Here is a 16,253-nt window from a genome sequence, read left to right as displayed (position 1 = left end):
AGGGATTCTTTTCGAAAGCAGCTTCCACCAACCTGCCTCCACATCGCCCAGGGCACGATGTGATTTTGGAGCTAGACAAGCCGAAAACAGGATCGCCTCCGACGTACAGAACACCTGTGGAATTCCTGCCGCTCGAAAAGGAAACAGTCGACGAGCTGCTGCGCATTGGGTTTATCGAACCCTGTATGCAGGCCGACCCAGCGCCTGTCCTGTTCTTACCTAAACCACACTCCAACGAACGCCGTTTTTGCACCGACTACCGATGGATCAACCAGTTTTTGAAAGATCGATTTGTACCAGCCCCAGATGTCAACGGAACCATTTTTAATTGTCGCAACGCAAAGAGGTTTACAAAAATCGACATTATTCGAGCTTTCAACCGGTTACGTATGGCGGTTGGTTCAGAGTACCTCACTGCTTTTCGCACCCGACAGGGCACCTTTCAATGGAAGGTGCTTCCCTTTGGGCTAAAGGTCGGCCCAGCTTGGTGGCAATCTTTTATCAACGCTCAGCTAAATGAACTTTTGGACTTGTTCGCCAGCGCATACGCCGACGATGTTTTGGTTTATTCCGACGGAAACGAGGAAGAACATTGGGACCAAGTAGAAGAGGTTATTTACCGATTAAGCCGAGTCGACCTCCAGGGAGATATTAAAAAGTCTCGATTTAACGTTACCACGGTCGATTATCTTGGCATCGTTATGGACGCAGGTTTGGGCATCCGTATCGATCCGGACAAACTGCAGGCCATTAGCGATTGGAAGTTCGAAGACCTTACGTCCAAAACAGCCGTGCGTTCCTTTTTGGGATTGTGCAATTACATTCGAATGTTTTGCCACCATGCCAGCAGCGTCGCTGAGCCGTTGAACCGACTGTTGAAGAAAGACGCCAAATTCGCTATGGGCCCCGAACAGAAGCGAGCATTTGAGGAAATGAAACGTTTAGCCTGCGATGCACCGGTTATGGCATTTTTCACCCCAGGACGACCGACCAAAGTAGAAACCGACGCCTCACGCAACGCGACCGGCGGAGCAATCTGGCAACAACAACCAGGTGGAGAATGGAAGCCTGTGGGATATTTCTCAAAAACGATGACCCCAGCAGAACGCGCATACCCGATCCAAGACCGAGAGCTGCTGGCAGTGGTTCAAACGCTGGAACATTACGAACCAGAACTGTTGGGGACAAGCTTTTTCGTGGTTACAGACCACCAAGCTTTAGTTTACTATTCCACAAAACGACTCCTTTCGACTCGACAAGTGCGTTGGGCAGATTTCCTGGCCAATTTCAACATTACGTTTCAGTACCGCCGCGGCAAAGACAACATAGCCGCCGATGCCTTGTCCCGCAAAACGGCAGACCTTCCAACAGTTAAAGCTCGGGAAAAAGAAGAACGAACAATGACTTTAATCCCACCTGAGAAGATCACACCTACGGTAGCCGCCGTCAACATTGCCGCCCCAAACGCCCACGTGGTGAGCGGCGCAGATTTGGTAGACCTAATACGACAAGAGAACGAAAAACAAAAGCTAGGCCAACACCAAGGAAAGCTGGTCGTCCCGGAAACGACTTTAGACGGACAGATCTTTTTAAGGACCGCTCTGATCCGTGAAGCTCACGAGCCCAAAATATTCGCCCACGCAGGACAGAACAAGACGATACAAACGATCAAAAGACAGTATTTTTGGGAGGGCATGAGTCAAACCATTCGGAAATACATTAAAAACTGTCACGACTGCGAGCGAAATAAAGGCAAACACGACAAGACCCCGGGCCTATTGCATCCGCTACCGATACCGAATTACGTTTGGGAACATGTAGCAGTTGACGGAAAGGACATGCCCAAAGACAAGTTCGGATACGACTACGTGTGGGTGTTCGTTTGCAAGTTCAGTCGCCTGATAGCCACCATCCCAGGACAGAAGACCGACACAGCAGAAATCCTGGCCTCCCGATATTACCGATACCTATACCGTTTCCTAGGACTACCTTTCGTTTGGATTAGCGACAACGCCGGGCCGTTCATCTCCGAATTTATGGCGACGATAAATGAACTCACGGGTACTAAACACCGACACGGCAGCGCCCTGCACCCTCAAACACAAGGTGCTGTAGAGATTACCAACCAAGAACTGGACCAAAAGCTACGGTTTTATATCGACAAATACCAAACCAGTTGGAGCGTACATTTGCCTGCTTTGGATTTTGCCCACAACGCCGCGTGGCATTCCAGCCTTGGTATGTGCCCATTAAAGGTAGTGCTCGGGACCGAACCCCGAAACCCGCTGTCCACCGACCTGCCAACCACGACCGTTGATTCAGACCAGAAACGAAGAGCTCTGCAGATCGTCCGCCAGACTAAAGAAGTCCAAGAGTTGGCTCGCCAAAACGCGCTAAAAACGCAGGCGAGGCAGGAAGAACAAGCCAACAAAAAGCGGCGACCAGTAGATTTTGGGGTTAACGACTATGTTTTCGTCAAGAAAAAAGGGTTTCCGACGACCGCACCGACGACCAGACTGGATTCACAGTGGACCGGACCATGGCAGATTCTAGAAGAACGAGGATATAGCTATATTTTGGACGTACCTGAATCGTTTAAAGGAAAAAACTTGTTCCACGCAGACCGCCTCCGCAAAGCCGCAATGGACCCATTACCACAACAGAAAAGAGAGCCACCTCCGCCAGAAGAGATCAACGGAGAACCAGAGTTTGTGGTCGATAAAGTTCTAGCGTCCCGATTATTTGGCCGGAGTAAGACATTGCAATACCAGGTCGCATGGCAAGGATGTGATCCAGACGACACGTGGTACCCGGCTGAAAACTTCAAAAATTCAGCGACAGCCCTTGACGACTTCCACAAGAAGTATAAAGATGCCGCAGGACCGCCGAAGCGATTGGCAATCTGGATAAAAGCCGCTGCCGAGGATAAGTTGGACGAACCGAATCAGGAGGATAATGTGCCAGAGCATGGAGAGTTGAACGGTAAAAGGAAAAAGCGACGACATGGTTAACTTGACAAGAGCCTCGCATGATCACCTGCGTCGACATACGAGGTTTGGAAGGGGGTAGTGTGACATTTGGACCATGAGATCACCAGACCCTAACCCTGACCCCTGACCAACGACCCACCAGGGTGATACCTTTATCGACGTCGCGTCAAGCTCAGAACTTTGTTTGTTTCCTTTCCTCTCCTCAGAGTAGAATCTTCGTCGATAGGTGCCAATAGACTAGCTTCCGTGCTATGCTTACCCTGGCCGTGACATTATTAATATTGGTATATATGCGTTATTAATATACGTTATTAATGCGTTTATTTATTATAATGCGTATTATTTATATTTATTATACGTATATTTATTATTATTATTTTATTTATCCGTTATTATATATATCCCTTTCCCTCCTTTTATGTTTCCTTTTATTTTTAATCCAACCGCGTTTTTTGCAATTTTTGCGTGTGCAAATTTGCATATATTTATTATTTGGTTTGCATTTATTTTATTTATTTGTTTTATTTGTTTGTTTATTTTGTTTTATTTTACCTTTGTCCGCCGCCATGGCCGGGTTTATTTGCCCAACGTGCCTTGGTTCGTACGCGGATCCCCTCGACCATATACGGAAAAAACACGTTACGAGCCGGTATACGGCGTTGGAATTGCAACCGTTGGGTTTAACGCCCTGCCCCGTTTGTGCAACGGCGTGCAAAGGGAATATTGGCGTTAAAACCCATATGGCCAAAATCCACAATGTGGCCGGATCGTCGAAAATTTCCACCCAAAAACGGCCGACGGATGGGGGTTCGTTAACCTCCACGCAGGGCCCACGGCCTTTTACGACCTCCACGCAGGCCCCAGGGCCTACGTCGGCCGCCCCCGCCCCTTTATTAACCCATATAACGAACGATACGCTAACGGAACCCACGCAGGCCCAAAGGCCGACCAGGGTTCCCACCCAGGTCCAAAGGCCTTCCAGGGCTCCCACCCAGGTCCAAAGGCTTTCCAGGGCTCCCACCCGGGTCCAAAGGCCTGCAAAGGCCTCCACGCAGGGCCCGGGACTTTCCAAAACCTCCACGCAGGGCCCAGGACCTTCCAAAACCTCCACGCAGGGCCCAAGGCCTACGCAGGCCCTTAAACCCTCCGCCTTTTCCCCTTCGTTAACGGGGGTTATATCGTTATCCCAGGCCCGTTTACGGGCGGCCTCGTCTGTAGGCCCGACCCCCGGCCACAAACGACAGGCCAATACGCCTTCGCCTCCAACCCAAAGGCCGGCGTTACGCATGCGTTATAACGATCCCAATAGCCCTATTAACCGTAAGGTTAATACCCCTATTATAATAAGCCCAACGACCCCAGATAGCCCGAATTCGTTGCTTTCGATAACGGATTTGTTTTTATCTGCCCAACAGGGTTTAACCCCCAAACAGGCCGTCGATTCGGCAGTCGATTCGGCCGTCGATTCGATTTTCAAACCAGCCGTTCCAACTTTTGAACAGGCCGTTAATTCGACCCTTGAACCGGCCGTCGATTCGGCCTTCGATTCGACCCCTGAACCGGCCGTTCCAACCCCTGAACAGGCCGTCGATTCGGCCTTCGATTCGACCCCTGAACCGGCCGTTCCAACCCCTGAACAGGCCGTCGATTCGGCCTTCGATTCGACCCCTGAACCGGCCGTAGCCCCTGAACAGGCCGTCGATTCGGCCGTTAATTCGACCCCTAAACCGGCCGTTCCAACCCCTGAACAGGCTATCGAATCGACCCCTGAACCGGCCGTAGCCCCTGAACAGGCCGTCGATTCGGCCGTCCCCCTTTTGGATCCTATGGATTCGTTAAAAGCCCAACACGATTTATTAACCGGCCCTATCGTTAATAAACCGTCGATCCAAACCCTGATAACGTATTCCAAAATCCCGATTCCAGAAAAACAATTGCATGCCCGCCAGGCCAAAATTTTTGCGGAAACGGCAAATAGGATAGCCAAAAATTTTATCCAAAAACCATGCGAACAAACGGTTTTAAATTTCCTTATTTTACCCCGTATATTTGGTATAGGGTTAATTAATGGAAAATTGGCCGCAACGCTGCGTGCATTCCCATCCCAATGGCCACAAATCCCCAAAATCGATAACCATGGTTTTATAAACGACGAAAACCCGGTATCCAGGGCCACGGCGTTATTGGAAAAGGGTTACGTTGGCCGTGCGGCCAAAACCCTAATCGATCCCACCCCGTTGGCCCCTGAAACCCCGGAATCGCTGCATATATTACGGGAAAAACATCCTATCGGTAACGCCAACCCATTTCGGACCCGATCCCAACCAACAGCCGGAAGGCCTATAACCGAAAAGGCCATCCAAAAGGCCATTTCGTCCATCGGAAGGGAAAAGGCTCCAGGATTAAGCGGGTGGACCAGGCCGTTAATCGATATAACCCTTAATACCCAAAACGACATTTTACCGGCTTTAAGGCTTTTGGCCGACATGATTCGCCAGGGTACGGCACCGGGCCGGGACCTCCTTTGTGCATCCCGCCTTATAGGGTTACAAAAACCAGACGGAGGAGTAAGGCCGATAGCGGTAGGGGATTTAATATATAAAATAGCCTTTAAAGCCATTTTGGATACCCTATATCGGCCGGACTGCCTTTTACCATACCAATTGGGCGTTAATAGCCCTGGGGGGGTCGAACCTGCAATATACGCCATCGACGAAGCCGTTACAGGCCGTAACCTTAACGGTATCGATTCGATTACGTCTATCAACCTTAAAAACGCGTTTAACAACGTACCCAGGGCTGCAATAGCCTCCGCCGTGGCCACGTACGCCCCCACCTTTTATAGGGCCACCTGTTGGGCCTATAACCAACCGTCGATTTTAATTACGGAAGGGGGGGTTTTATTGGCCAGTTCGCAAGGCGTTAAACAGGGCGACCCCATTGGTCCTTTGTTATTTAGCCTTGCATTTCGACCCACGTTGGAAACAATCCAAAATGCGGTCCCGAGGGCGTATATAACGGCTTACCTGGACGATTTATACGTTTTATCGCCAATCCCGGGAACGTTAACCAAAATAACCAAAATTTTCGAAAAAAGCCCCGTTATTATTAACACCGATAAATCCACCGAACACGATATACAGGACCTTCGAACCCACGGGTTCAAGGTCCTAGGTTCGTTTATAGGTCCCAAAGTGAAACGGAAACAATTTTTACGGGATAAAATTCGAATTTTGGACAACGCAATAAACGCCTTAAAATCGTTACCAAAGCAATATGGGCTGTTGTTATTACGGAAAAGCACCCAATTGTTGCTACGGCATTTGTTACGGACTTTAAATCCATACGGTTTAACGAATTTATGGGAAAAGGTCGATTTATTAATCGAAAAATTCGTTTTATCGTTAACCATTCGGGATTTGGAACCACGGCCAACAACGGATTTCAAAATACCCCTTATAACCTTACCTATTCGGGACGGAGGTTTAGGTTTATTACCGCATTCCAAAATCGCTTTCGACATATACGACGTGTCTAAAACAGCGGCAACGAATATTTTACAAAAAATCCAACGGATCCACCACCCAATCGACGGAGATATTGGATTAACCGCTACCGAGGTTTTAAAACATTTGCAAAACGGGTTATTGGCCGATTTTCGAACCGATTTAACCCCAGCAGAAATAAAGGCCCTAACCGAAAACGCGAGTTATTTGGGTCGAAAATGGTTAAATTTATTACCGATTCAAAAATTAGCCCGTTTTACGGATCCGGAATTTACAGAAGCTATTCGATCCAGATTATTAGCCCCGGTTAGGCCTATCGACCACCCCTGTGGCCATTGCGGTAACCGCACCAATATAGGCCACGAGGATATATGCAAAGGGGCTGCGCGTAAATATACGGCCCGGCACGATCAAATAACCAAGGTTATCGTAAATAGCCTTAAAAGCCGGCCGGACCTGCAGGTCGAATTCGAACCCGAAGGTCACCCTGCACACCCTGCACCTGCACCTCCTGCACCTGCACCCCTCGCACTTACCCAACAACCTATTAACCTTAACGGGTCCGGAAGCCCTATTACAACCCCTATTCGCTCCGCACCCCGCACGGCCAACGGTAAAAGGGCTGATTTTTCCGTTATTAACGGGAATTCGAGGTATTATTACGACGTACAAATCGTTGCAATTAATAAGGATTCCGCCAGGGATACCGCCAACGATACGTTAACGGAGGCCGCCAACGCCAAAAATCGAATATATACGTTTTTAAAGCCTTTTTTCCACCCGCTAATTATAAGTGCCGGAGGCCTTATGGAAAAATCGTCCGCACAGGCTTATAAACAGTTGCAAAAATTAATGGGCCCCGTTGCGGCCCATTGGATGGATACCTCGATTTCGTTAACATTATTACGTTCCCGTACCTTTGCGGCCACCTCGATTGCAAAGGTTATACCACGTCGAATTTAACGTTTTATTTGTTATTTAATTTTTGTTTCATTTGTTATTTGATTTTTGTTTTATTTGTTATTTGATTTTTGTTTTATTTGTTATTTGATTTTCGTTTTCTTTGTTATTTGATTTTTGTTTTATTTTTGTTTTATTTATTTCATTTGTTTTATTATTTGCTTTATTATTCGCCCTTTTATTTGCTTTATTATTCGGGTTATTATTTGTTTTATTTGTTTTATTTGTCTTATCCTTTTTCCAAGGTTTTATTATTAACCTATTATTTACACGTTCGTTATTCGTTTATATCCTTTTTATTTTTATTTCAATTTTTGGCTTTTTTCTTTTTAGGTTTTTATTTTTGCTATTTTGTTTTTCCTTTTATTTACTATTAACGTTTTCACGTTTGTAATAATAAACCTAGCAAATTAGCTTAGAAAAACAATATACGCGAATTAAAACCCTTTGTTTGCTCTTTTATTTTCTCTTTTATTTGCTCTTTTATTTGCTTTATTATTTGCTTTATCATTTCCTTTATTATTTGCTTTATTATTCGGGTTATTATTTGTTTTATTTGTTTTATTTTATCCTTTTTCCAAGGTTTTATTATTAACCTATTATTTACACGTTCGTTATTCGTTCACATCCTTTTTATTTTTACTTCAATTTTTGGCTTTTTTCTTTTTAGGTTTTTATTTTTGCTATTTTGTTTTTCCTTTTATTTATTATTAACGTTTTCACGTTTGTAATAATAAACCTAGCAAATTAGCTTAGAAAAACAATATACGCGAATTAAAACCCTAACTAACCCTAACCCTAACCACAACTTGCTTAGCGCGCGCTCATATTTAAATTTTCGCATGCAGTTATCTCGTGCATTGAAAACTCAAACGCGCTTCCTTTTAATGCGCCGAAGTGTCAAGCGCCGTAGCTCGTCCACGGCGGCTCTTCAGATCCACATGTCGCTAGAGGCATAACTATGCTAGTGTACTCAGCCGTCGTCTAGTATAGTTGGTCGGATGCGTCTTTGAAATTTACAGGTTGTGTCAATCACTCGCTACAAGATTGTGTTGCCGAATAGTCCATATTGGAAGTAATGAACATCCTGACCCGTCAAAATTTAGAGTATACTTCGTAGCAGTTCTACTAGATGGATGGTGACTGTTCCCAAAAACTTTCCCAATGATGCATATGAGGCAGATTGCATTTTCATGTTGCATTGGGCATTGCATGTTGATTATGCGGCTGAGAAACAGTCCGCCCAGCGCCTGCCGTTGTGGGATATTCTTGGCTAAGACAGAAATCGCTGGGCGGCTGCGCAAGGTTGGTACTGAAAAACCGTCGGATTTAGGGTCCATGAATATTTCGGGTCCATGCCCCCAGCCAATCCTCCGCCTTACCGTCCTAGTCACGTCCAAGCTCCACACGACCTTGACGAGATTGGGGTTGAATAAAGCCCTGCTCGTTGCTAACAACATCAAATTTCTTGGCAGCGGTAAAAGATCCAATTCAAGTGCCTTCTAATTGTAACGGAATAACAACTTGGCGGCGTTGCTACCTTAGTGACACGACAGCAGTCTGCTCATGCCATTCTGTCCAGGCTGTTCGCCCTCTGTACCCAGGGCATTCACTAATAGATCAAAAATTCGGATGCGCCAAGACAGACCCTGCTTGGAACCTATTGGGAACCAAACTCGTCCAAAAGCCCCTGAACGCCCATCGTCATTTTCGTCCCATGCTCCTGCTTTATTCACTTTGCATTAGACGCCGGCCACTCTGGGATGCAAAGCTAGGAAGTCCACACTAAATTACCTAAGCATCCACGGCAACGGTCCAAACGGCTTTTCGGAAAGGCGGGGCTGATAGTCCATAGCGGCTAGAAAAGCACCGGACATGGAAGCAATCACTGTGGTCGAGCTGGGTAGACCCAGCGGAACCATGCTCCGTAGGCGGAGGGTGGCCCTGTAATCATGGGTCACACTCCATGTTTTTGTACGGTACGAGTGTGGAGTTCTATGAATGGGGCATACAAGAAGACCCCTGCACTGGGCAAAAGTGGTGTAAAATTATCTCAGCACGCGCCGTCCTTCATGCGCAGTCAAGTACGTTCAGGGCTGCAATACCACCCCAACTTTCCAGAACCGTCGTGCCGCGGTAAGTTGCCAGCATACAGTCTTTGCTTTAACTTACGCCATTTTCAACGCACCTAGGTAGTATTGTATTGACAACGACGGTGGTCCAATGTACTGCTTTGGTTAAAGCGTGCCAACGAGGTCAGCCAATATAATATTGTTTGGTACTTGCTGCTTCAACGCGTGATGAAGTCCATTAAATTGGGCAGCCAGGAAGCCATCATTGTTTGGCGCCAGGTGGTAGAGGACCGTGCGCGGGATTAAGATCTCGGTCAGCCAATCGCCTACACAGGCTAAGCGCCGTCCAAACCGCCTATGAATGCCATTTGATGCAGAGACCGCCGCAGGAAGCTTTCTATTAAGTATTACGACCGCCCATATGAGTATGGGAGGCCGAAGTTTTATGGACGCCAAGTATCGCTGAATGAGCATGGAATTTTGAACCTGAGTACGTCCGTGCATCAGTCGATTCGTTAGTTTGGGTGTTTCCGACAGGTTGCCCCTCGCAACATGCGTACGTAATACGACTCCACTCAGACAACGCCGCAGTTCAAAACATTCGGGTTGCGACAATTATGTCCTAATCAACTCGCAGCATGACCTATGCCCCTACGCGTCATGGATGGATCGACGAGTGTGGAAGAGCTGAGAAGGCAGCTGCGAGAGGCAGAGCAACGCGCAAAAAGAGAGCAACAACGTGCGGAAGAAGCGGAGAAAGAACGACAGCGGGAGCGACAACGCGCCGAGAGGGAACAGCAACGCGCCGAGAGGGAACAGCAACGCGCCGAGAGGGAACAGCAACGCGCCGAGAGGGAACAGCAACGCGCCGAGAGGGAACAGCAACGCGCCGAAGCCTCAGAACAACAAACTCAACCCACGACACTTGACGAGTACATCGCTGCCTGTCATCATCTGGTTTTCTCCAGCTTCAACATTGAGCGGGACCGGAAACTGACCTCGAAGGGACCCATCACCAATCCACGAAACAAATGGTGTCCCACACATATCCAGCCATGGTCCGACTTTATTCAGCAGCAGAGAATAACATTCGGCACAATCTACGACACCTTCCCTGCCGATAGCCGTGTTTTTGAGAATCGAGCCTTCCTCACCGGCTTAGGAAAAAGGATTTCAGTGCGCAGGATAGGCGATGAGAAGGCGCTCGAGTCCTTCTTGCACAACAGTGTCGAGGATCCCGTCAAAGCGATTATAGACCAACTCAAACAGGCCGAAGATGTTAGAAGCGCGTTCGAGCTGGGAAACGGAATCATTTTCGAGAACCATCCACATGCAATCAGCGATCTTGCAGAGGAAGTCGTCTACCGCGATACCCCATCGACAACACCGGCTACTCCAAACCACAGTCTCGACCTTAACCGGCTTCGACCCGATCAGATCTGCGTCTACCGATCCGTTGACGCGGGCTCGGAAAGACGCACAATGATTTACATCTCCGAGTACAAACCGCCTCACAAGCTAACCGCGCCGCACCTTCGCCTTGGTCTACGTCCGATGAATATTTACACGGAAGTGGTCAACCGGAAGACCATCCCGACGTCTGTGGACCCTGACGCACGTTTCCAGTATCACGCCGAAAGACTGACTGCAGCGGCGATTACGCAAACCTACCACTACATGATTGAAGGGGGACTCGAGTATGGTCTATTGACGACGGGCGAGGCGATCGTGTTTCTAAAGATCGACTGGCGCGAGCCTGAAATGCTTCTCTATCACCTTGCAGAGCCTAATGCTGAAGTGTTGGCCCATCCGGGCCATTTTCACTTGTGCACAGCAGTCGGGCAGTATCTTGCCTTTAGTCTCATGGCGCTAGGTCTGCCGGGTGAGCAACGATTGCGCGGGCAAGACGAGCGCCACCAGGCTACTGAAAAACTCAAGACGTGGGTGGAAGATTTCGAGACAACGCTAAGATCGATTCCAGAGGACGAGCGACATGCGCCAAACAGTTCACCCGGCTATCAACCTGAAACATATCAAGGTGTTGATCGATCTCCGTATCTTCTCCGGAGAAGAAGACGTCGGCATATGGGAGATGAGCCTAAGAAGGAATACGAACATAGAGAGCCTGGAGAATCGTCAGACGATGAATCAGGACCGGATTTGCCAGACACGCCGAGTCCGACAGAACGGCGGATGCGTCAAGAAGGTCGGGGAGGTCAGGGAGCTCGACGCAGCGAGCGGATTCTAGCTCGACGGCCGCAGGGTGGGAGCGGAGGAGCAAGTAATGAGCAAGACAGGCCCTACTGCACCCAAAAGTGTCTGTTGGGGCTCGTTCAGGGCGGATTACTCGACGCAAAATGCCCTAACATGGCACTACACAACAGGCAGCCCAGCTCTCACAGCGACCGCGATAGTGGCCCAAGCCGCGCCTGTCTCCGTCATCCGATAGACCACATCAAATTCGTCAATCTGCTCTTCAAGCAGCTAGAACGGACATTGGACAACGGGATTACGCCGTTGGGGCATGGAGGTGCACGCGGCGTATTATTTAAGGTTTGCCTGGTTGACTATGGCTATACCTTTGTCGGCAAGGGCACGGTTCAGGCATTTGTCGAGGACCTTAAGCACGAGGCGGCGGTTTACACGCGTCTGCAACCCATCCAAGGTGAATATGTGCCCGTCTTTCTCGGGGCCATCGATCTCCGGTTGATGAATAGGGTATACTACTATGACCACCGGGTCTACGTAGTACACGTGACGTTCTTTTCGTGGGGCGGATATGACCTTGACGCGACGGAGATTGTGGGTAGTGGGGAGAGAGAGCTCGAAAACAAGGCGATGCAGTCGTTGCACGCAATCCATAAACTGGGAGTGGCCCACACGGATGTGCGAGGGGCAAACATGCTTTTCAACGCGGAGATCAACGGTGTTATGATGATCGACTTCGAAAGGGCACTGATACTGGAGCCACATCGACCTCCGCTGGTTCAGCTAGCGTCGAACAAACGAAAACGGAAGCCAGATATGGTAGATTCCAGCAATTCGATAAGGAAGTCGGGTGGTCGAGGTCAAGTTAGCAGGGTGTTTTCCGAGGATATCGGGCTGATGAAGACGGCCTTTGGCATTCACAGGCTGCAAGCGTTTTAGCACGAATAACCTGACCTGGCGAAGGACTGTCACCAGCCATTTCAGGCTGTAGTGGGTATACTCTGCAGGAAGGGTGTGTGGACCTGTAATTTTAATCTTAACGCAAAAGCGATCTCTAAATCTGTGCTTGTCGGTTTTATATTTGATTTTTTCCTACTTTCCCTCTTCTATCTTTCTACCAGTCATTCTATAGGGCATCCTTCCTGAGCACCGACAAGCAATCTCTCTCTCTCTCCTGTACGGCTCCGGGATGGGCACTGCAACGGCCGGCGTCGCATCCGAGCTCTGGACCATCTTGAGGCCGATCACGTTTGTCTAATTTTAACCACTCCGCTGCGCCGTATCTTTAGGCTGCGGTACGGGCTTTTGTAATTCGATATGGCCGTGAGCTGTATCAACCTCTCTCTGGCATCGTTTTGTACGTCTATAGACTTTTTGAGCCTCCATGCCGCCGGGTTGTACCTGAGCGTCCAACCCGCCCACATTTCATATTTCGCATCCGACCATAATTCCAAACAACTTTTCGATGCTGACAATTCCGATTACGAGCCAGCTGAAGTTACCCATCTTTGATATGGTTTTCGACAGCCACCAGGTTCTGCCCTGACGACGAACCTGCGATCGCCGGGTATCCGGTGCACCAATCATCCCGTGCGTCATAAAGTTGTTGGAGACGATTTTGTTGGATGTTGAAACAAGTGTTTTCTGCTGCCGGGAACAAAACCATGCAACCGGGGAATGGGGCATTCCCTGGCCAAGCAGGTCGCATATTTTCTCTGTCAATCATCTGCTACTAAGGCGTTTCTGAGGATACATGCCAGTTCTTGGCCAAGAGGCAGTGCAACAAATGACATCTGTTTTGATTTGCACAGCCCTATTTTGAAAGACTGGCACGGCAGCATGTCGCTCAATCCTTGTCGGGCGAGAGGAGTGGAGATGGTGTAACGGTGGGGACGCGTAAAGAGCAGCGTAAAAAGGTTATGGGGATGGGTTTGATCTACCTCAGGCAACCGAACAATATTGTACAAGCATGCTTGCGGGGTTTGCTATAGGGCTTCCAATAAAAGGAGGATTTTCTCTTAGCAAATCGAGGGCATGATAGGATTACGTGGGCCAAGTTAACCATGAAGTTAACGTTACTAATATGGGAAATGCGTATCCCGGAGTGCATTTTCACTTTGCGCCGAGACCAACCATCCTGAGAGCATACTATCGTAAAAAATCCCAGACATTTCGGAACGATCCGCTACCAAAAAACAGCCCTTGAAGGCATTTGAGTTACTAGGTCTTCCCGAAAAGCCGAAGTCAACGCCGAGCCCTGTCAAGCCACGTTATACAAGGATGGTTGCAACGACTTGTCGGGGTTTTCCAAGCCCAAATCAAATTCTGCAAAGAAGTGAGAAAGAGTGATTGGCTGCGGCTGTTTCGTTCCCGTGGCGTGGCATTGTACAGTAAATCAGCACNTTAACCATTCGATACCTGTTTCATTATTTGTCCACCCGTTTTCTGTTGCATGAAATTGCCAGGTATCGAAAGGACTTAAATCAGCTGGAAACCATTGTTGCTGTACGTTTTTCCCCTTAAATATAACGAGGGGAGGTATAACAGCCCCCGTAGCTGATACACATTCGATTATGCTCGTCCAACCCCGCGTTCCAGGCTCTTTTCGCTGTAATGGCCGGATTTTATTACGCCCTAACACCAGGCCATTAGATCCTTTGCCTTCCATTATACCTGTTTCGTCCATATTCCAACGGTTGGCCGGTTTTATAGTATCGATAACGGGATTTTTCAAATAGGACCACCAAGATTTAATTACCTCGGTTGTAGCCCCATTAACCCGGGCATTTTCTATTCGCCGGGGCCTTTGGGTTTTCAAAATTGGATATCGGGCTATAAAACGGCTAACCCAATGTTTCCCAAGGCTTTTTCTTTCTCCGGCGGCCTGAAGAATTCGTTCCGCAAAATAGCGTAGTTCTTGATGCGTTGGCGGAAGGCCTAACGCGGCCTGCGCAAGTACCCAATCTGCCAAATAGGTCTCCTGCTCCTGTGAAAGCCTTTGACAAAATCTTTTCGCTTGTTGAATTGACTGGGCCCCCTTTAAACGATCGTGAAGGGTACTCCGAGGAATACCCCATTTTTGCGAGGTTTTGTGAACTGATTTGCCATTTCTTATGTCAGAAATGGCAGCAAGAAGCTGATTTTCAGTGTACTGTTTCATTGGAAAGTTTGGAGCAAGAATCTTCAAAATGCAAGTTCTAAAGTGAAAAATTCGTCTAGATATTTATAAAATAAAACAAAGGGTTGACGTGGCTGAGTAGATATTTTTAGGGGCCGGACTTTAGGGGGGTCGGAGATGTGGAGCCCAACGTTACGAGCCAGCTGAAGTTACCCATCTTTGATATGGTTTTCGACAGCCACCAGGTTCTGCCCTGACGACGAACCTGCGATCGCCGGGTATCCGGTGCACCAATCATCCCGTGCGTCATAAAGTTGTTGGAGACGATTTTGTTGGATGTTGAAACAAGTGTTTTCTGCTGCCGGGAACAAAACCATGCAACCGGGGAATGGGGCATTCCCTGGCCAAGCAGGTCGCATATTTTCTCTGTCAATCATCTGCTACTAAGGCGTTTCTGAGGATACATGCCAGTTCTTGGCCAAGAGGCAGTGCAACAAATGACATCTGTTTTGATTTGCACAGCCCTATTTTGAAAGACTGGCACGGCAGCATGTCGCTCAATCCTTGTCGGGCGAGAGGAGTGGAGATGGTGTAACGGTGGGGACGCGTAAAGAGCAGCGTAAAAAGGTTATGGGGATGGGTTTGATCTACCTCAGGCAACCGAACAATATTGTACAAGCATGCTTGCGGGGTTTGCTATAGGGCTTCCAATAAAAGGAGGATTTTCTCTTAGCAAATCGAGGGCATGATAGGATTACGTGGGCCAAGTTAACCATGAAGTTAACGTTACTAATATGGGAAATGCGTATCCCGGAGTGCATTTTCACTTTGCGCCGAGACCAACCATCCTGAGAGCATACTATCGTAAAAAATCCCAGACATTTCGGAACGATCCGCTACCAAAAAACAGCCCTTGAAGGCATTTGAGTTACTAGGTCTTCCCGAAAAGCCGAAGTCAACGCCGAGCCCTGTCAAGCCACGTTATACAAGGATGGTTGCAACGACTTGTCGGGGTTTTCCAAGCCCAAATCAAATTCTGCAAAGAAGTGAGAAAGAGTGATTGGCTGCGGCTGTTTCGTTCCCGTGGCGTGGCATTGTACAGTAAATCAGCACGAATCAATTTTGTCGACAGTTATGGATGCCCAGAGGCATTCTGGGCCGATGGACGGGATTGGGTTTGAGCGCTGTCGTCCCGTCTACAGCCGTTGGGCCGCAATTTGACGTGGTACAAGGCACATGGGGGTCAGCAACGCAGCCCCGCGCGGACCTCTAAATATAAAGCCGACTGCTAAATTTTACCTTCATGATACAGCTTGCGAGCATGGATTCTTGGACCTAAGTTATCAAGCACAAACCTGACAGCATACTCTGAATCTCAAGCCCTTGCCTAACGGAAAAC

General features: G+C 48.3%; 1 protein-coding gene across 1 annotated transcript; it reads left to right on the top strand.

Moving 5' to 3' along the window:
• Positions 1–3,730: 3,730 nt before the first annotated feature.
• On the top strand, positions 3,731–4,131 carry PpBr36_11367 (uncharacterized protein; the record flags this gene model as incomplete). The annotated part of the gene is made up of 2 exons (XM_029898469.1): positions 3,731–3,797; positions 3,818–4,131. 2 exons carry the CDS (start codon positions 3,731–3,733, stop codon positions 4,129–4,131), a joined length of 381 nt encoding a protein of 126 aa, XP_029743215.1.
• Positions 4,132–16,253: the final 12,122 nt, after the last annotated feature.

This window comes from Pyricularia pennisetigena (genome assembly GCF_004337985.1).
Source record: "Pyricularia pennisetigena strain Br36 chromosome Unknown Pyricularia_pennisetigena_Br36_Scf_21, whole genome shotgun sequence".
Taxonomy (NCBI): domain Eukaryota; kingdom Fungi; phylum Ascomycota; class Sordariomycetes; order Magnaporthales; family Pyriculariaceae; genus Pyricularia; species Pyricularia pennisetigena.
Note: the sequence above shows the minus strand (reverse complement) of the source record. Positions and strands in the feature narration are given on the sequence as shown.